The sequence below is a fragment of the Motacilla alba genome, chromosome 6 (genome assembly GCF_015832195.1).
Source record: "Motacilla alba alba isolate MOTALB_02 chromosome 6, Motacilla_alba_V1.0_pri, whole genome shotgun sequence".
Classification (NCBI taxonomy): domain Eukaryota; kingdom Metazoa; phylum Chordata; class Aves; order Passeriformes; family Motacillidae; genus Motacilla; species Motacilla alba.
In genome coordinates, this window is record NC_052021.1 from 6,032,272 (window position 1) to 6,054,011 (window position 21,740).

Here is a 21,740-nt window from a genome sequence, read left to right on the forward strand (position 1 = left end):
TGGAGATCCGTGCTTTCCCTCTTGCAGCAGCTAACGTCCAGCAACTACTCCCAAAGAAAAAGTTCCAGAGCAAAAAGCCTTTTCTGGCCTTCCTAGCCCCTTTGCAGTCTGTAAACCAGACAAATCACATTAGTGATCCACACATTCCTGCTCAACAATATATAGAGCATCCTCACATTCTCAAGGTGGCAGAGTCCATCGTCAGAGTGAAGCAATTCCATCTGTGCCAGGAAAAAACACATTTGCTGACCTTCCCTCTACCCTGTAAAACCGGATTTCCAGTGCAATTATTTTCACACAGCTTCAACATGGTCCACAGTCCAAGCAGCTGTACCTCACGAAGAGGGAAATGTCAGGACAGAAGAGGTTCCTAAGGCAGCCATTTCTTCCAGCACCATTGAAATTGCACACAGCATATTTGGAATACTCACTTTCCTTCTAGCATATAGGAAGGGGCTCATTTTTAACTCTCATGGTTGGGCTGCAAACAGTGAGCAGCTGCCCCATCGAACAGGCTGTACAAGTCAAAGCCAATGTTGGGCTGCACCTTCCCCTTGCCACATGTAAATCACACAAACTCCCTGCTTCTCTCTGTGCTTCCCCTCCCTGCTGCATCACCCATCTATTACTGTGGGTCTTCTGGGCAGTCAGGACTTGCTGAAAGGAAGGAGAGATCTTGACTCCATTTCAGAAGGCTGGCTTATTATATTATGATATATATTACATTAAAAAAACCACACTATAACTATACTACAAAGAACAGAGAGAAAGATTCATCAGAAGGCGAGACAGGAATAGAAAGGAATGAATAACAAAGTTCTGTGACTCCCAGAGAGTCCGAGAGCTGCTGCCTCCTGGATTGGCCACCAAGTAGAAACATCCCACACTGACCAATCGAGGAAGCACCTGCTGCATCCCACAGCAGCAGATAACAAATTGTTTACACTTGAAGCTGAGGCCCTTCAGCTTCTCAGGAGAAGAAAATCCTAGCAAAGGGATTTTCACAAAATATCACAACCACACCCATCGAGATGTGTTCTCTACATCTCCACTCCTAGAGGTGAGTGCAATTTTTTCCACAGGGGGCTGGAAGGGGAATGGGTAGCAGCACAAGCAGCTCTTGCTGAACTTGCTCCTTCTGACTGCTAACGTGAGTTGGGCAAGCAAGTGTGGGGCAGCCACGCTCCTCTTGCAGCCTGGAACACTGCTCACAAGCATGGTGCTTGTGTGGCTTCACTCATGGCCTATTTTACCACACTTCCATTCCCCAGAGATGAATATTTGTCAACTATTTCCCCCTGTTGCAGCTTTTATATGAGCTATAAAATAAGGAATGGGATATTTTGAACTGAACATTTATTGTCTCTGGCACTCTTAACAGAGATTATACATCCTACCAACTAAACCTTCATTACTTCGAAAGATCCCAGTATTTTTAGCATTTGGGGAAGTAATTCTACTTCATCAGAAACAGAACACCATAGAGGAAAGTATATAATGCAGAACTTCTTTATGATACCCTCAGGCTTTGTATTCTCTGACTACAGGAAGAGAGGTGGGTATTGTAGTGTAGTCTTTAACAGAACTTCTTTCAAGAGCAGATCTATCTAAAAAAACTACATCAGAAGGGCTTTGTTCAATGGGGGCTGTGTGCCAGACCCATTAATGCATAAATGTGCAGGGAGCCTACAACACTAATTCTTTTATTTCTTCTGCAGCTTTAACTAGTCATCAGGAACATACGAGGTGTGTAACTTTCAAAATAAAAAGAACATTCTCTGAGAACACAGGCCAGACAAAGCTAGCACTTAATTCCTTACACACTGAAGGAGTTTATAATCATTACTATGATAGTGCCATGTAAGAATTTTAACCAGGAGCACCCAGCACTAGGAACAGGCACAAGGAACCTCAAAAGCAAGCAGATACACAGCAGAACATGCTAAAAAGGTAATTCCAAGTGCTCCCACTTATTTCCCTTTGCATGCATCTCATGGAAAGAATCTCTAAAATCCCTCCAGGATGACTTCCAGAAGTTCTGGAGTGCTGAAGCCCTGCCTTGGCAAGAGGCAGGGCTACTGGCAGATGCTCCAGCTCACAGCCTCTGGCAGGCTTTCCTTCCCTTCCCCAAGCAGATTTGTAATCAAGTTTCCTTGGGCAGCTGGCACACAGCTGGCCACCACAGCTGTAACAGCATTCAGAAACACAAGCTTGTCTTTTGGGTAACCCTGACTTGCTGCTTCATTTAACACTCCTTCTTCCTGCACAATATAATTTTAATCTTGCTGGGTTCACAAACCCATACAGAAAAATGTCATCCTCATTTTTGCCACTCACTCAAGCAATGATAAGGAAAAGTAACTTAATTACTGCATATTTTTTCTTATCATTATAGTGCATGTGAACCACTTACAAAGAAAGGAGGAGGAGGAAGAAGAAGACTCCTGGCATTTCCTTGAGACAGCATTCTCATTTAACAAGATCCTTTGTTTGCAAACACAGCTGGAAAACAAAACACCAGGACAGGAGTAACCCAGTCCTGAAGATGCTTAGGTAAAGTGGTCTCCCCTACCCCCTGAAAAAAAAAGCAAAATATTTTTTATTTGAACAATATAGATAGGTAATGTGTGGAATACCATGCTCCAATAGAGACAGCCATGGCAAAACCAGGTTTTTTCACCTCCCACTAATCCTCCATGGCCTCTGAGCTGCTCAGCACACTGCCACTAACCACTTTCAGTGCTGCTCCACTCCCAGTGAAATGCTCATACAGGTCATTGACATCAGCGGCGTTTGAGCAGGGTGGCCCAGGGGCAGGCAAGAAAGAGAAGTTTTCCATGTAGAATACTTAAGAAAAACCTTTTAACAATCCTACCTGAGATATACACTGCTTTCCTGCCCAGTTTATCTGACAAAGGGCCAAATGTGATATTTCCAATGAGCATTCCAGCAAAAAACAAGAATGATGATGGCAAGGCTTACTTTGTAGGCTTCTTGTTCAATTAGGTACCACTACTAAAAAAAAAAAATCTTATTAAAAGTATGCCCTTCCTCCAATAATAAAAATATCAAAATTATTCTCTTATTTCCCACTTCTTGTTTTATTTCCCATTAAAGTTTTATTCAAAGTTTGATAGGTAAGCCAACAGCAGTCATATTCATTCCTCCATAACAGATTCTAACATGTCTCCTCCTGGAAATTTCATTGTAACAAATTAAAATTGTCCCACGTGATAAGCAGCATTAGCTGCACCCCAATTCCCCAGCTTTGGCAAGGCAGCTAATCTTGGGCTATTAAAACAAAGACCTGTGAAAAGCACAGCTATTTCACCACTGAACCAGCACTGTTATTTCAGTGAGCAGGAATTAAAATGTCTTCATTAAGAAGTACAATGCACATTCACTACTGCAGTACTTAGAGAGGTACTGCTGTGCTTTCTGAACAATAGTGATCCCTGGTGCCTTCCCTCACCACACACACGTTGAACTCCTGAAGAGAACCAGAAAAGGATTACAGCAAAATGTCTTGGTTCATGAAAATGCTCAGAACTAGTTACGGGCTACTCACTGGCATTTCAGTATCTTATTGTGCACATGCATTCATAATAAAAAAAAAATTACAAATAAATTATAGGTTTCTTTATAAAATATATTTTCTACCTCATCCAAAATCTAAACTGAGGCAGCACAATCACAAATCATCAAAGAGAAGAAAATTAACTGAGAGTGCATTAAAAATACTATTTCCCAACGGGGCAAGGCACACAGACAGCTTGTTCAGCAATTAGCTCCCAAAGCAGAACGTTAAGAGCCACTCTGGAGTTTTTATGAGAACACTCCCTGCAAAACCAGAACAGAACTGAGAATATTAAAGTTCCATTAAGTTTAATCTCCATCAACAAAATAAAGGAAATAAACTCTACAGAAGCAGCCTTTGCAGGGCAGAACAAAAGAAAAGATTGCTTTTACAAACTGGTACTTTTGCTGGTTAGTGGCTGCATGTTTGTATTTTAGCAAGTCTGATATAGTGATCTGTGAAGAATATAACTTCTGAAAGAATGCAGCTATCTACTTTATTTGCAAAAAGGGAGCTGGTTAAATATTCTTCAAAATTCACTGTGGCTTGCCAACAAAAATGTTGCCAAGGAGAGAAGGGGCTGCCAAGAGAGGAGGCTGGTCCAGGCAGGACACATGGGGATCCAGCCACATCTCTCCAGCCAACAAGCACTCAAAGGGGAGCTGCAAGAGACACCCCAGAGAAGAGCAGAACAGCTTGGCAGTTGTTCAATTGTGATTTGAACAATCACAAGGGAGCAGCTTTCCTTCTGTCATGGCCTCGATTTTAAGAGAAGCATTGCTTTTTATCAAGATTTAATCTAGGCTAGATAATTGCAGGCCTCTACCAAAGATTTATTTTGCTCAGCAGCCTTCGGTAAAGGCCAGGAGACTGTCCTGCCAATTCAGTGATCAATCTGAACTACTATAAATGCTCTCTGCACCCAGGGGATTGCAGAGTAACACATAAAAGCTCCCCATCCTATGAAGAGCATAAGAAACTCCCTTCAAGTTAGCAAGAATAGAGACATTACCCATCATTAATTAAACCTGCAAAAATGGTGGCCCTTGGTACAGTTCCTTCAAGACTAACACACATGGTTATGGCTGCATTTTTCCTAGCATTACAATTGTTTACAATCACACTGATTTTATACAGGGTTCTAGGTTTGCTTTGGGGCTTTTTTAAAAAGTCTTTCTCCTCAGCCATATAAAGAAATTCTATTGTTTAAGGCAGTAAGGTAGGATGACTTTCCCTCAGTATTCTTAGTTCATTTTTACTAAAATTAGTAGAAAGATTGGCTGGGGTGGTGCAGCTCCCTGAGGAAGCAGTGAGTGCCACACAACACAGTGAGCGTGGTACACAGAAAAAGCTAAGAGAGGGTCAAAGTGCTGCTTACCTTGGAACTGCTACAGCCTGGAAAAAATGAACTTTCTAAATAATTTCTTAGCTTCCCCATCCATGTAGTCACTGTGCATTAGCAGACAGCTCTGAAATCCCATGTTCTGAATTCCTTGTAGTCTCTGCTCCAGCTGCTTTCATAATTCCCATCCTAAGGCAAACACAGCAATCTGTTGCTGAACGTTGGCAAAGGCAGGCAGACACAAGACAGGCTCTCACTCTGAATACATCTACAGAAAGGAGGAAAATAATTTTGGAAGTCTACTGACTTTACAGTATGTATTAGATTTCCCCTCATATTGCCGAATTTTTTATCCCATACTAGTGGGGAAAATACACAATGCCTCAGAACTTAAAAAACCACCAAAACCAAAATACCAAACAACAACAACAACAAAACCCCCTCAAAAACCTGTCACCATTGCTGCTGCTGAAAAGTTAACATTTTAACCTAAGATGTACATACCACCACTAGTTTTGAATAATCAGATTATTCCCTGAGAGGGTCTTACCAGCATCACGTTAAAAAGCAGGAAGGCAGCTTTTAGCCCACTTTCAGGAGTGCTCCCACTACCTGCTAAATGTCAGCTGAAGAAATAAAGGAAAAAAGTCAGCATTGCTTTCTGACAGTCACAATTTCTTGGCAGGGTGCTTGTACTGCATGAACTTTTCTGACATCAGAAACTGAATCACTGCAAGGTCCCTTAAGAGTCAGTCTGTGCTTCTGGGATGGATTTTCATCGTGCTTAAAACCTATTTATTGCTATTGTCTTTTAAATCTTTCCCCTCAGTTAGCCATATCAAGAAATTCTTTTATTTGAGGAAGTAAGCCAGGAAGCCTTGCAAACAAGGCCCAGAAAATGTGGTTACTGAGGATTTTGCTTGGGTTTTGGTAGGGGTGTTAACAGATGACTCAAAAGGAGGTTTGAAAATGGAAAGGGCCGAATTCATCTATGCATCTCCTCCTCTAGATTATCAGAAGAACTCTGACAAGGGAATACAAAACAAAATCACATTGATGTCCAGCAGCTCCCCAGGAAGTTACACTCTTTTGGGACACTGAACATTTTAATTTTCATTTACTCTGAACCGTACATCTAATCAAACCAGGTGACACTAGAGCGTGTTCAAGTTGCCTTTAGCAGGGTACATTTCATTTCAGACTTCACGGCAGAACCTCAAGGGCAGCTTAGTCATGCTTTAAAGAGTTTTTCAAGTCTCTCCTAAGTTCAGCTAGGTTGTTTTTGGTGCTTGAACCATTACAATAAGTAACAGAATACAGATTACACAGTGACTAGTTTGATAATAGTAATCCAGGTAATAAAATATCCACTGCATCTTGCTCAAAGCAGCATTTATTAAAGATAGCATCAAGATAAGTCAATGCATAATGAAGTTTCCATCCTACAAATATGTAAACAAGTTGACAGCAAGTTATTATTACAATATAAAAATTAAAGCTTACATTGCATTTTTGTAAAGCTACTATTGTCAGTCCAAATGTATATTCTCTGGTTTGTAGCATTTAAAAACACAAGTTCTTGAAAAATGTTAAAGTATTGCCTTTGCACATACATTTTTGTAGAAAAAGTACTTAAAAATACCACCTTCTCATTTATAAAAGCAACACCAAATATAAAACACATTTTTGTCATGAACAGCATATTGAACGTGTCCAGCATTTACTTCACCATTCTCTTTTACCAAGTTATCTTCTATTTTAAAATTCATTCTAGTTTGCAAAATGTATGTTGGATATTATTCAGTTACTTTCACACACCAAAGGAATTAGCAATATTGGCAATTACATTGCAATCAAAGTCCAGCCTAAGCTCATTTGCAGCTGAGGCCACCAATTTAATCCTCATCTCAGACTGGGTATTTTAACAAGTACAGCAGGCTCTTGTTAAGAGAGCTGAGTCAGTTCAGATGTATTTTGGAAAGGCTTGAAACCTTGATATAATTTAAACAGAAATACATACTCTCTTTCAAAGCACTTTTAAACGCCAAGTCTTTGTTTGACTACAGTCAAATTAGCAGTCCTGTTGGTGGCAGTCAGTCAGTTCTCAGGAAACCCTTTGTTCAGAAGATTAGATAATTTGACATCAACTACATTTTACATTCCAAATCCAAAAAGAATGCTGAACATGGATTTTTAACATTTTTTTTCAAGAAGTTTCCTGGCAAGAGCTAGACAGATGACTTCTGCAGTTGCTAAGGCAAAAAAAGTTTGAAAATTCCCTGTAACCAAAGTTAAAAGACTGTAGTGTTTCAAAACCAAAGTAAACTAAATTCAACAAGGAGAGAGGACTATGTAGCACTGGGATGAAAGCTAATCATGCCATTGTGCCTGACAAGCATCACCTAACAATGAACACGAAGAAGAAAAAATGAAGATAATCCAGTGAACCAGTTTGAGGATGAATTCAAAGATCAAAATCAGGCTGGCAAGAAAATAATTTTATAGTTGGCTATTAGACTGAAGAAAACAGCTAGGAAAACACTGAAGGTTTGATCATGTAAGAGAGTTACCTGAAAGAACAGAAGTGCATTTATATGCAAACAGTAATGAATAGGAATAATACTGCCAGCTTCCCTAATTCCATGCAAGTTCCAGGAAGAGGAGGATTTTTTTAGCCTTTATCACTACTGAGTTAGCAAGTTAAGTCTGCCAGAAGTTACAGCCTCAGGTACATAGAGACACATCGAGCAACTTCCTGACAGGAGAGTGGTAGACCCTGAAACACTTCAATGATCTCTAGCCCTAGAAATGTGTTAAAAACACAACCCCCACAACAGGATCTACATGAACCTGTAACAGGAACTGTAATTCTGAAAAAATGGCTTACTCTACTCCTTCATGCAGGATTATGAGTTGTACAAAGATGATCGTTTTTTTGCCATGCTTGCTGGTAACACAAGCATGATTAGTTACAGCAAAGTGTGTCAGCAAGTGCTCAACTCTGCAGTAAGAGTTAAGAGATTCCATCCCAGGCCCAGGTTAGTCTACTATTCAGAGAGGGGTGAGATGCAAATACACGAACTTAGGGTTCCTTAGTGTCTTATCACCTTAACACACAGACAAGCCTCAGGGAAACAGGGGAGAAGCACAAACTTCCTGGGGCAGAAGTCCCATGCTCTCGGGGAGGTTGCTTTTGTGATCACTCCTTGCCCACAGCTCCTGTGCAAAGCTGGATAACAAGGTACAGTTTTGGTCAGGGGATGGGATTTTTGCACATTTGGGAGAGAGCAGCCTTCCTGTCTTCTGGTATCAAACTGTGTTTCTCAGTTAAGTATTACAGGTTTTAGCCTTTTAATCACACGTGGCCTGCTGGGACTGCTCCCTAAAGCACTGAGGTTCCTCAGAGATGCTGAAGTGCTGCTGTATTTGAGCACAGCTTTGCACAGGGCTTGCAGACACTTCCCACAGCCAGGGAGGAACAACACCAACACAGAGCAGCTGCATTTGTGCCCACAGAATTCAAACCCTGGCTGAAATGTGCAGAAGACTGCTCTGAATGCCAGGCTATGCTGCAGACCAGCAGGGAATTGCTATGGCTGTAACAGAAAAAGAACTGCAGCAGGCCCAAGCCTCAGGAATATATTTTAAATCTCTGCTGGAGACTTGCAGATGACTGTCAATACCTGGGGAAAGGCCTAAGGATTGAAGTCAGAGATCCCAGGATAAGAGGAATCCGTGCCATTTCCTCTTTGAGGGAAGTAACAAGGTCTGTCCCAAAGATACATAATGAAGTACTAGCTGCAAAAAGTGGGTGGTTTCTCCCTGAATCCACAGTAGAAACAGTCACACAGCAAACTAAAACCAGCCTGATACTCAGAACTGCAGAAAACAGTACCAAAGGTGACCTAAAAAAGTAATTTTGACAAGTCACTGCGTTGAAAGACATTTCAAAATTAATCTCTGTGCAGATATGCCATGGGACTCTAGGTTATAAAATGACTGACTAAATCAACTAGACTTTTAGAAAAGGCTATTTATATGCAAATATTTTAGTAATAACTTCAGCAATAAAAAAAAAGTACTACACAGGCCGTTTTAGAATCCACATATGGTATGAAATATACATGTTCTGAAGTACATTTATGTATATAAATATATTTGTTCTTAAAGCAATGTAGAGCAAAACTAACCCAGGGCCTGACTAAGCTATCATACATACCTTTATGGCAGCATGACTTTAACACACAGCTCATGGGCTGATCAGATCCCTGAGGCGTATCACTGGAATTGCTACAAATTTTACTTAACCACAATTTTAACCAAAAACTGACTTAAGTCATGTTACATCTCTTTAGATGGAGGAAGACAGACACAAACAAAACAATCCCACAAACAAAACAAAAAAAAACCCAAAACCCTCCCAAAAAGCCACACACACAGACAAAACCCACACAGCCCTATAATACATAGAAAGGCACCTGATAATATTGTTAGTAGCAAATATCTACAGCATCCTAAAGTGTACTTAAGGAATCAAGATACATTTTAAAAAGATCATAAAATACAAGAATTGCTGGCATTCAAAATGTAACTCTAACCTATCTAGCAAGTCAGTAAAATGACATGTGCAGTTGTAAATCATTAAGAGTGTGCAAAACTATACAGTTTTGCATAAAGTGCTATATGTACCCCCAGTTTGCTAAGCTTGGCAATATGATGCAAGATGATGATGTTAAGGATGTGTCCTACCTACCTCACCTTTCCTTTTTCTTTCCCACCATCATCTACTGTCCTTTAAACTGTACATTTAAAAATTACACAAAGGCCTTTTCAGGAATTGCAGTTCAGAAAAAATATTTCAAGTATATCTGTCTTTCAATGTAAACTTGGGGACACTAGGGTTCAATTCTCACAAGTTCTAGATACTTACATCTTCTGCTAATTCAACTGGAGTTGTAATTATTTCAATGTGTTCAATACCTCTGGCAAAAGAGTATTTCCTGTTCCTCATTTAACTCCTATTTAAGGAGTGCTGAAATTCATGCTGTAACTTGTCCAGATTTAAATCTAAACAATTATAGAAAAACAGAGTAATACTTTATCTGATCATTTGGGTTCACAGAAACAAGTCCTACCAAATCTGTTCATACAGACTCATTTTAGGAATTGGACACAGATCTTTAACACTTGAATTCAAGTTATTATAGTACAGCAGTTTCTCTTGCAGGCATTGTGCAGTACACTTAGAAGTATACAGCAGGTCTCTTCTTTACTCTGTATTTCAGTGATCCATATCGTATCTGAGGGGAAAAATAAAATTATAACAAGGAGTTGAGTCACACCAAGCAGAAATATGATTCATCTGCCCACTACTTTTATTTTGCAAATGTCTTTCAATGTGCTTTGGTCACCCCAGTTTCACTAGGATAATCTGCCTATGACTGAATAACAAAGCTTCAACAGAACTGCACAAGAAGAATAAGTAACATCTGTTTTCCTGCAATGACCCAAAAGCTGCTATGAGACTCCACAGAGATTTATCCTGAAGTGTCTTTAAATTTTGTGATGCATGCACATATAAAGTGCATTGAATGCTAACTAGGATCTTCTCTTTGTACATCACAGAGTCCGTCTGTGTGTCTATGGGAACTAAAAAATTCCGAATATTCTTTCTCTGTTAAACAGGAGATGTTTAAGTGTGCACAACATGCAGATGGTAGAATTCCTATCCATAACCCTTCCAAGGAAAGCAGTTCCTGAAACTGGGCTCGGTGGTGCCAGAATTAGCATTGCAAGCACAGAGTCTGTTTCATCTCCTCTCCCTTGCTCCTTGCTTAGTTCATGTCATCCATGGATTTCCCCTAAACATTGCAAACCACAAAAGCTCCAAACTTAGATACTGTTATCACATACTTCCTTGCCCATTTAGCATTTCAGAACCCAGTTATTGTTGACAACTTCTCCAAGATTAAAAATAAAAATCAATTTCTGCACTATGAAAAATGCCAATATACACTGAAGAAACAAACTCAATTAAGCAGGACTATACTTGCCTCTTTACGGCCTTTAATAGTTTTCACAGATTTCATACTCTGAGTTCTCCGAAGGCCTCTCTGAGCAAACATTTCATCCTCTGAATGTGTTCCCTCCATCTCTTCATCTGTTTTATCATCTCCAGGATTTTTTTCCAGCGCAGTTTTGTAACCTTTAAAAAAATTATTTAAAAAAATAGCTGCAACGTTTTGATTTCTAAGAAAGCTGTGATTTTCACCTTTACCACACGTGATTTATCCTTTTAAATGAAGCACTCATTTCAAAACAGAAACATCGACTCTGCCATGAGTTTGGTACTTCTAATCCTGCCACTTGGTTCCACAGGTATGAAATGCAGTGATTCTTCAGTTGTCAAAACTGAAACCACAAGTCTGCTGACATCTTTTGCTTTGCACTGAACTGCAAAAACCTCAGTGGTCATCTTAAGAAGTACTTAAGATTTTTGGATGTAATCCACATGAGAGGGAGGTTACACTTACATGAACCTTTAAAGGCCCCTTCTAACACAAACCATTCCATGACTCTCATTCATAGGATCCTTCTTCATAATCTCATCCTCCTGCATTTTTAACACCAAAGCTCCTTTCAGATCGGTAACACACCCAAGTACTGTTAAGGGTTTTTAACATCCTGCAAAACCAGGACCACGATCATTACCTAAGACTTACACTAGAGGGCACAAACTGCTTAAAAACACACCCCAAAAGCTCCTTGGGGTCCAACAGCCCCGAATCCCCATCACAGACCCATCACAAAGCTCCCAAATCCACTCTGGTTCCTTCCTCTGCCACGCTCTCCTTTTATCCCAGAATCTACAGGCTGTAACACTCAGGAACACCTTTTGGGCTCCAAAGCAAACTTTATTAATGACCTGTGTACATTTCATCTTAGGCCAATGTTTTATTTAGGCTTAGCTGATTTTTTTCCTCAATGTTTTTTTCCCTAGAAATTAGAATCAAATAATCCATTCCAGAGCTACTTGAGGCAGACATTCTGTCGTTCTCTTCTGCCATTTTAGAGGCAACACATCTCTGCTTCCAGTAGAGTTTCAATTCATCTTTTTCAACACAAAAGATTTTGATCACATCTGTTCCTCTGTTTCAGACTAGCAGTGTTTGCAGTGACACCAATACCTCTTATCTCTGTAACACGTGATGCATCAGCATCCCATCAACCTTTTTCACAGCACTCCCTTTTTCAATGCCAGCTCAGCACCAACCTATGATCCATGTCCTACAACTAGGCCTTTTCAACCAATTTGCAGAGAACTCCCAGCTCAGACCACAAAAAATAAGATCCTGCTAAGCACAGCAGAATATTGCTACACAGTGTTCCTAAATCTATGTGTACTTTTGGTCTTTTTTAAGTTCCTAACGCTGCAGAAAATTCAAACAAAACATGAGAGGTATATGCCAGGTATCAGACCAGGAGCAGAAACAATTAATTAAATTCAACTAGCTATAAGAAATCTTTTTGACATTTGAGATTGAATCTCACAATCAGTGATCATTTATATAGTATAAACTGAAGCATTTTTTAAAAAAATTAAATTCAGAGCGTTTTCAAGCTATTTCAGCTAGGTAAGTAATGCTCTTACTGAGGAACAGACCCTGCACAACAGCTGCAGTGACATCATCTCTAGTGCAGCTCTTCATGAATTCTTGGCTTTCTCTCCAGCCAGAAGCTCCAGTTCACACTGCCCTGCACAGGATACCTTCTGGAAACAATGTGCAATTCAGCTGAGGTCTCTTCAGCTGGCCATCTACTCCTTAGAAACATCATGGGCTACCACTCTATTCCTGGAATTCCTGGGACCCCACAAACACTACTCCTCCCCAAAACGGAAAGATAAGAAGGAGTGACAGGCTTAGGTGAAAATGAATAGCCCAGACCTACTTCTTTTGTGGGAAATATCAGCTCCTTTACATCATAGCCTTGCCATTTAAAAAGGTGTAGTTACCAGACTTTCAGCAAAATCTTCCTTCAAGCATTACAAGCTCAAGAGCAAAGTGATCATGACAATAAGAGCACATGTAAAATAATGAAACAATAGTATCTCTGAACAAAACCATATATTGGTCACCACACATCATCCGAAAACTTGATGCCTTTATTATTCCTATCACCATATACAATTTTATATTTTGATCTATTACTACAAGCCTGGTGAATTAATTTCTATTCATTTTCTCTTCTATTTACCAAGCTTCCATATGTTTTCACATTTAACTTCTTGTACATTTGTCACAGAAACTCCACTTAATCACGTAACGTTTGACTTCCAATTAAGTTTCACTTTGGTAATAAATTCTTGTTGCCAATTGGCAAGGACAGGAGTAATGAATACAGTATGATTACACTGAGAGTGGATGTGAGAAGAAAGTAATTCAGGAAGGATTTCTTAACTGTCATAATTTACTTTGCTTGAGGGCATTCTGTTTAAGTGTACTGGAATTCTTTGAGGCCTTTTCCATTTAGAAATGGGGTGAATGTATTTCTGCTCTTCCACTTTTGCTTTGGGTGAATTGTTCTTTTAGGTAGGGAAGAAAAAAACATACACACCTGAGGATTCACTTGTAGAGGCTCTGGTTTTCTTTTTAGCTTCTGGCAATGTCTGATAAGGTCTCTGTCCAACAGGCTCATCTCCTTGTATAGTAGTCAAATCATGCATACTGAAACTTCTCAGTTTCTCAGTTATTGCACCTTGGCTCTGAAATACAACAACAGTATCTTTAGAAACCAGGCAGAGGTTTAACTTTGCTGCTCAGCTTGGGTTAAGATGTTTAAGCTCATGCTTCCTTGCTGCACAACAAAACCCATTGAACATACACATGCAGTTGCTTTACGTTTCATTTAGGTATTGCTTTTACCCACGTTTAACTGTGCGTTGCTCCCAGATGATAAAGTTACACAAACTGGCAGCTTAATTACAAATGCTGCGTTTCACTCCTTTAATCTGAGCAAATAAAGACTGAGGGTAAGTGTTTAAAAGAAACGCACATCAGGAATGTTCACTTCAAACACAGCAGTTCAAGGTAGCATGACAGTAACACTTCCACTTTAAAGAGTATGGTTGAAGATAGTTTTCTGTTTCTTTATATTTTATCCTCCACAAATCTGAATAAGGTTGAGGAGGAAAGTGTTAAAAATGCACTCTGTAACATTAACTCAAATAACTGAGAAACTGGCAGCACTATAAAAGCAGCTCCAGTTGACAGAAACTTGAAACCACAAACCAAAGAGGTCCTGCCTGGACTCCAGGCTAGCAGGTCCTCTCACTAATATAGCTTTACTGACAGAATACCAACCCAAAATCTAATGCTGCACAGGGGAATAGTTAATCACATATGAACATCAAGTATTCCTTCTCCAATTGTCCTCACTTTTTTTCCATATGGAACATATGGAAATTTCCCTGTTGTAAAGAAAGGTCATCCAGCAGCTCTTTCATCTTACATCAGATGATGCTACTATTAAAGCATTAAAGATTAATTTATTGTATAAGCAACTAAAAGAATAAGACCACGAGAAAAAGTACTCAAAGTCATGTTAAAATAACATTTAATTCTTCCATCTCTGGCATAAGGCAAACAATAACCATTTCAGGGAAAGGTTGACAAGCCCATGCATGAATTCCACTTCAAGCAAGTGTTAAAGACTTTGTTTCATTCTTACAAATGAAGCTTTTAAGTAAAATTCTTCATTTGACCAGCACTTAGCTAGCAGGAGCAGACACCATTCCATACACCTTTCCCTGCAACAGCACCAGCAGAAGGCAATTCTGGCACTGCTGGCCACAGCCATTTGTTCCCACTCTCATGACAACAACTGTTTTTGCAATTGGTAGACCAGACACTGAATTAGTCCACGTTAAAAATAGCCATGTAAAGTGAAGAGACAGTTGAATTAAATCTCCTTACGTTTGTGTGGGTATCAAAGGGCAGGGGGAAAAGTGGCTGAAATCTAATATTAATTTTCTAATGACTAGTTATTAGTACAGCATATAAAATTAAGACAGTGGACAGTGTGCTACTGAAGCACGACAAACCTATTCTAATTCTTACCCCACCATTCATACATTGTCACCAATCAATAACAAAGAAAAGGTTTCTTGTGAGAGAAGTAGAAGCCTTAACTTATTCTATCTCTTCCTACATACTTGTAGGACGACTCAGTTCTAAAAAACTGAAGTGCAGCTTGCCTTTGAGTTAAAATGCACTATGAACACTCAGTGTCTGTATTAAAGACTGCAGGAATCCTGAAATCAAATTCATTCCCCAAAATGGCTCATTTGAGGCAGTCTCCTAAAGTTCCTCCTAAGGCAGGAAAAACCCTGCCCTGCCACTACTCCACTTCTTGCACAGAAAAGCATTTCAAATAAACTACATCGGGAACCAGTTATGCCCGAGAACTTTATCAGCTGCTAGGCCATGGAGAACTGCAGGAAGATCTGCTTCTTTTGACAAGTAAGAGCTTACAGCAAATACATTACTCTGCTACAACATACAAGACTGTTCATCAGTCTGTGTCCAGAGCTTAAAGAGGCTGAACAGGACTCAAGTCCCAGTCACTGAACACTGGTGAGTATGTAAAACGGACCTAGTCGGTTCTCAGCAGAATCCATACAAATCCAGCACAATTCCACTCACCAAGAGTGAACAGAGACTACTTAAAATAGTGTCAGAAGCTGGTTTTGGCCAGCAGCAGAAGCACAGAAAGACACGCTGTTTAACAGTTGCCCAGCAAGTTCATTCACCATGTGATATACTACCAAAAAGACATTTGGAAATTGTATAGAATAATGCAATTAAGCTATAACAACTAACATATCAAGAATCCACATTACAAGCCTGTATTTCTTATTCCACTGTAAATAGAGGACTAGATCCAAGCTAGGAACATTCAGCCCTGTTTTCCAGTGCAGCTTTTGGATACAGAATTTTGTTTTTCAAAGGAGGAAAAAAAAGTCAAGTATGTGCCATAAAATAACATTGTGCCCCTAACCAAACTGCACGGTTGAGCTGGAGCTCCTGTGGAGCACTGCCTCATTCAGGGAGGACGTAAGGGATTTATACAATGGGCCCTTCATTCCAAAACTACTTGCCAAGATGGAAAGTTTTACTCAAGTAACACACAGAAAACACTGAGAAGTTTGAAAGGATATATACACAAATAAAGATGCAGCACACACATGCCCGAGAGTCACAGTAGGAATGGGAGCTGCAAAACCACTGCTGTGCTGGACAGTCCCCATCACACATTATCCTAATCCTGGGCAGCTACTCCCTACAGCGCCCCCAGTCCCTATCCCAGCCCTGGGAACACCCAGTCTAGCCAAATCAAGATTGATTTCTACTTTAACTCCACTGCATAGACTGAAGGACAAATTTCAAGGTGTTCTGTGGGAGTGTGCATATCACTGTGCTCACACTGGATTTAAGACTTAAGAAGATTCTCCCACCCCCATGCCCAAAAGCAGCAGTTCATTGCATTTTGCTGAAACAAAGCATTCTGTGTAGATCTGGATTACCATCAGCTCAGGATGAAAGTCTGGCTGAAAAATATTAAATTCCTTCCTAGTGCAGGAAATGTGAGATTAAATACCCTTTACAGCAGGAAATGTGAGAGCAACATTCACATTTAGAATAATAATGCTTTAAGAGCTTTATTATTTTGTTTGAAAGGTCAAAGAGTTACAGCTTGAAAGCAACATGTTTGCCCTAAAAGCCAAGTAATTCAGTTGTAGGTGGAGCTGAAGAGGAGCTCCTGCTTCCACTCCCATGCCATGGACGTGGCAGCAGCCATCACCTCTCCCCAGATACACACACCCCAAGATGCTGCTCAGGAGAAGATGGCAGAGCAGTTACCACTGGTGGCCCATTACATCAACAGCCCCTGCCAGTAAGGAAGGAATACACCAGGCTGCACTCAGCCCAGAGGCTGGTAACTAAATTACATCCAAAAGATTGAGACACATACATTTACAATGACAGTGCCAGGGAAAAAGAAAATAAATCACATAACTTCAGCACTACAATTTCTATGTAGGCAAACACTGAAGAGAGATGAACTGTGAAGTCTGCGTGTCGTCTTAAACAAAATGCAAGTCTTAAAGAATGATTTTTCTTCATTATTCAATAGCATTTCCTGAAACATACTAAACATTTTTTGGAGCCCACATTCATTAGCAGCGATCAATGTGAAACACCAATTAAAGTCGTAATATGTTTCTAAATCAATTCTTTAAAATAAATATAGCCCATTTAAGGGTCTCCTTTCAAGACTACTCAGCCTCTAGTAAGCTATTAGTATGCAGTCTCATCAGCTGACCCCCATACATGAAACACCATTTTCTATTCTGTTATTGAGCATGTACTTTTATGGTCTCCAGGGAAGCTGCTGTAAACAAACACCACAATGTCTGCCTCGGGGACTCTCTGCTGTTCAATGGGACTTGCACCCCTCAGTGGCCAGGATCACTGACTGGAGCTGCCTGCCTTCCTTGGACAAGTTCCCAATGGACTGGGCAGCATGCAGCAGCCACATTCTCAGCTGTTCTCTCCCTGATCCCATCCAAGCTGACAGGGAATGACTCCTGTTCCCTCTCAGCCTGGCCAGGGACTGCTGTCCCGTGAATGACCTCTGCAGCATGCCAGGCAGCCCCAGCAGGGAGGAGGATGAAAGCAGTACTGCTCCCCAGAGTGATACTGGCTGTGTGCCACAGCTGGCTGCAAGATAGCTCCTTCCTCTGCCATGCCCTGAGTGGGGATAAGGGGAAGGGTGAGCAAGGCCAGGAGAATAATAATCAGCAAAAAGGCAGCAGATTCAGGATGCCCAGCAGGCATTCAGAAAACACAGCCCTCAAAATACATTATCACCACCACTTTACAAATTAACATTATTGGTGTGACCTCATAAAGAGGGACAGAGTATTTCACAGCTGAAGTAGCAGTCCCCCTGCTCACAGTGATAAAGACACCAGTTTTCACTAGCAGCTCAAGAAATCTGAATTTGTGGATTGGCAGAAATTGAAACAGAGAGGTAACCATCATCTCAGAAGGCCTCAAAAGCAGATACATCAAAGTATGAGATATATCATTGGAACTTAAGTGTTGTGGATATAACTTCCCCAGATTCCATAAACCACTGAGCTATTGAGGCATCCTGTTTCTGATTCTTTTACTAATAAAAATTTTGTTCAGTATAAAGAAAAAATTAACACATACTATCTTTCATCTCTAAATCTCCCACAATCAGGATTTTACAAAGATTTGTTTTCTGGCATGCTAATTTAACACAATTTATTTTGCTGATGTATGCTATTTAGCAGGTTTTGAAAACACTACATTTTATATGAACAGTGGCTAACTACTACCAGCTAAAAATATCAGTATGAGAATGTAAGCTATAAGCCACTACTCCTGCCAAATACATTTAAATTTAACTTTAAGGGAGCAGCTTTAAATCTATGTCAAATTTCAGTAGACTGACCTGGCTGGCTGCTCCAACCTCCCTAACAGAGCCAAGAAGCCTTTTAATGGTAATTCTCTATTCCTTTGACAACCCTTGAAGAAAATCATTCTCTCCCACATTTGATGTTCAAACTATTTCAGCAAGTTTTCAAGCCACTTTTAACACCCTCCTAAAGGCAGCATAAGCAGTTTTCTTGGACATTTTAGTGTCTTTTGACATAGGTTTAACCTTGCACGCATGTTTAGCCTCTCCCCCTCTCCCAATTTGAGATCTGCTATGTCAGAATAAGCATGTGTGCTCTATTTAAAAAAAGGGGAAAAAAACAGTGATGACAATGTGCCCTCTTTCCCATCAAGACTGATCCCACTACTACAGTTCTGTTCCTGAAATCCTATAGCATGCTTGACCAGCTCCTGGTGAAGGGATAATCTTTTCACCTGCTGGAGGCAGCAGTCAGCTCTTGAAAAACAGGGAACAAAATCAAGAACACATGCATTGTGTCCATTTGCTTGCATGGAGCAGGCACGCTCAGCATTTTGGAATGACAAACCCAAGAGGCTTAACGTGCCAAAATAAAGATTTTTGTCAGCGAGTCTCCTCTTTCATACTGTTTAAAAATCATGCCTATTTTAGGCCTACGGTATTGTGGTGGTTGTTTTTCCCAAGCATCTGATCTGCACTGAACTAATTCCGTACAAATATTCATGAGCATGTTTAACAAGTTTTAACAAATGGAGCAGGCATCTTGCCAGTCACAGCTGAATAGCAATGAAATCTAAACACAGACATTTCAGAAAAAGTTATTCATTATTTCAGAAGAAAGTGGGAGGAGATACTGGTGGTTACTTATTTTACAATATTACTGTCACACCCTAAAAATTAACAAGGAAATATCCAACCACAGCCAAACATAAGGAGCACACACAAAGCATAAAGATATTTACAGGTGCTTATTGTAATAAATTTGTAATACAAAGAATTTGCATTTTAGCATTTAGCAATTAAACTTTTTCTCCTGGTAGAGCACTTTGGGTGTTTGTTTGTTGGGTTTATTTGGTTTATTTAAATAACCTATTTTCATTTTGGATACTTTCATTCCTTTGGAGGTGCACTTTATTGCATTCTAAATTATTTCATGTCTTAAGGCAATATTAAGAATTTGAATAACAATAAAACCCCTACAGTGATCAAATTTAATCACTTTCTCAGTATTTTAGGCTCATTATGACCATATTTAAAAACAAAAAGTTATAATGCTACCACCCACATGTATCTTTAAAAAGAGAGAAAATGAACAAACAAGATATGCATGACTACTTTTCCAAAGCTTTTTGAGGTAGTATGTGAAAATGTAGGTTTTAGGAATGTCTTTTATTTATAATGCAGGAAGTTCACATAGCAGTCCAGACATTTAAGCTAAATGTCAGCTGTACATACTCAGCTTTGACAGCCAGGGATCTCTACACTGTCTTCTGTTATCTACTGACAATGTTCAGGTTTTCGGTGCTGTTACTATGAGCACAATGCCTCCATTTATTCCAGGAAGAAATTAATCCTGATTGCCTTAAACCCGTGATTTCACTTGGATATACACCTTTTTTATTTTCTTTTTTTGGTGGGGTTTTTGGTTTGGTTTGTTTTTTGGTTGGTTTGTTTGTTTTGTTTTTTGGTTTGGTTTAAATTACTATTAGGTAGGATACACATTGTCTGAAGTATATTCCTTTCAGTGGTGCACAAATTGCTTAGAATCTTACATATAAACTAGTATTTTGTCCTCCTAAACCGAGAGCTCTCTGAAATACTGAATGTGATGAGTTTTTGTAGGAAGGTAATCTGGGAAAAACAGCAGATTTCTCCATAATTTAATGGAAAACACATGACAAAGCAAGTGTATGCTAAACACCAGTAGGCAGGCTTATGCTTAGTATATTAATTTAATAATTCACCCAACAAGTTGCAAACAGGTTAATTGTGTCAAGAGAATTTTTAACCATGGTAGTAGTCTTTCATGCCTTAATTCATTTGTGGCATTACCTCAGGTTGATTGGAGAAAAACAGCAGAAAAGCCAGAAATCCTTTAAAAAGTTTGTTTATCAACAAGAAAGCACAACAGAGACAGAAAAGAAACAATGATCATCTTTATTAAAAGCCTGCACAGAAAACTGAATGGTACCTTTTGAATTAGAGTAAACTGATCTGATCATCCCAGAAATAACTGCAAGCCATCTTCAACAAACAAACCAACAAACATAGTGTGAGGAGGACAGGGCTGCAAGCCTTTAATTGTGTCCCAGGTTTTCAGTACACTTGCAGAATTTACCTTTTTTACGTAAGAGTGATAGATCCTCAGTACCACTGCACTGTTCTAGATCAAACTCCAAAGCAATTAATGCAAGCAGAAACTTACCTTTACAGCTGCTGTCACTGCAGCAGTTGCTGCCAAATTCAATCCTTGCCTTCCAAAATTCACCATGGTCTCATAGCCTCTTTCTTTGGCTTGGACAATGTATTCATCAATCTCCTAAAAGCAAAACATATTTAAATTTTAGAAGGCTGTTCATAAGAGAGCAAAATTACTCCACAGTATTATTTTTCCATCAGTAAAGGAAGACAGAAGAAATATTTAAGAAAATATTTAATGGGATATGTTTGTATTCAGATGTTTTGCTCATTACAATTCTCTCATTTAAAAAAAGGATGATATGTGGTCAAACAAGAAGGTAAAGTAGATCACTTTTGTACAGCTCAGAAACATTGCAACAAGCTCCTTACAGAGAGTAAGCTTAACTTGCGGGACAGAAGCTTTTCAAGAAATAACATCATCTAACATGAGCTCCCTGGAAAGGTAGAGCCCACTTACAAAGAACTTCCAAAGCCACAGCTTTGAAACAGTTAAGTACCAAGGACAATCAGTCATGGCATTTATCTCCAGCTCTGGTAAATGCCTGGAGTTGAACATAAAAGTCTGTAAGCTACTCCCCAGCAGTTTGCAGACTACAGGGAAGTATCCCCTCACCTTACAAAGTTGCAAATCGTTTCTAGCACAACCTTCAGAAGGTCAAGATGACCTTACTGTTCCTATCAGCGGCAATCTTGTCAGCTACTTGCTTTGCCTAATAAAGGCCAAGTCTAGCCTTATGAAGTGACCTTTAGAAATGCTATTTTCTGTAGTGTGAGGTTTCTCAGTGCTTGTCTTCACACCTTTGCTAATTGCTCTTTCCACACATCCAAACAAGATGCTGAAAAAGAGCTAAGCAGAGCTGTGTCCCTGGCATACTTGGACTAAAGCTAACC

General features: G+C 39.7%; 1 protein-coding gene across 1 annotated transcript in view; it reads right to left on the reverse strand.

Annotated features, from left to right (window-relative positions):
• Positions 1-6,294: 6,294 nt before the first annotated feature.
• Positions 6,295-21,740, reverse strand: part of REEP3 (receptor accessory protein 3) — a 36,691-nt gene continuing 21,245 nt past the window's right edge. Inside the window, exons 5-8 of the mRNA XM_038140533.1 lie at positions 20,854-20,967; positions 13,536-13,683; positions 10,973-11,124; positions 6,295-10,219 (exon numbers count right to left, since the gene is read on the reverse strand). Of these exons, the coding sequence (XP_037996461.1) occupies positions 10,163-10,219; positions 10,973-11,124; positions 13,536-13,683; positions 20,854-20,967 (471 nt within the window). The 3' untranslated portion in view covers positions 6,295-10,162. The remainder of the gene's footprint in view (positions 10,220-10,972; positions 11,125-13,535; positions 13,684-20,853; positions 20,968-21,740) is intronic.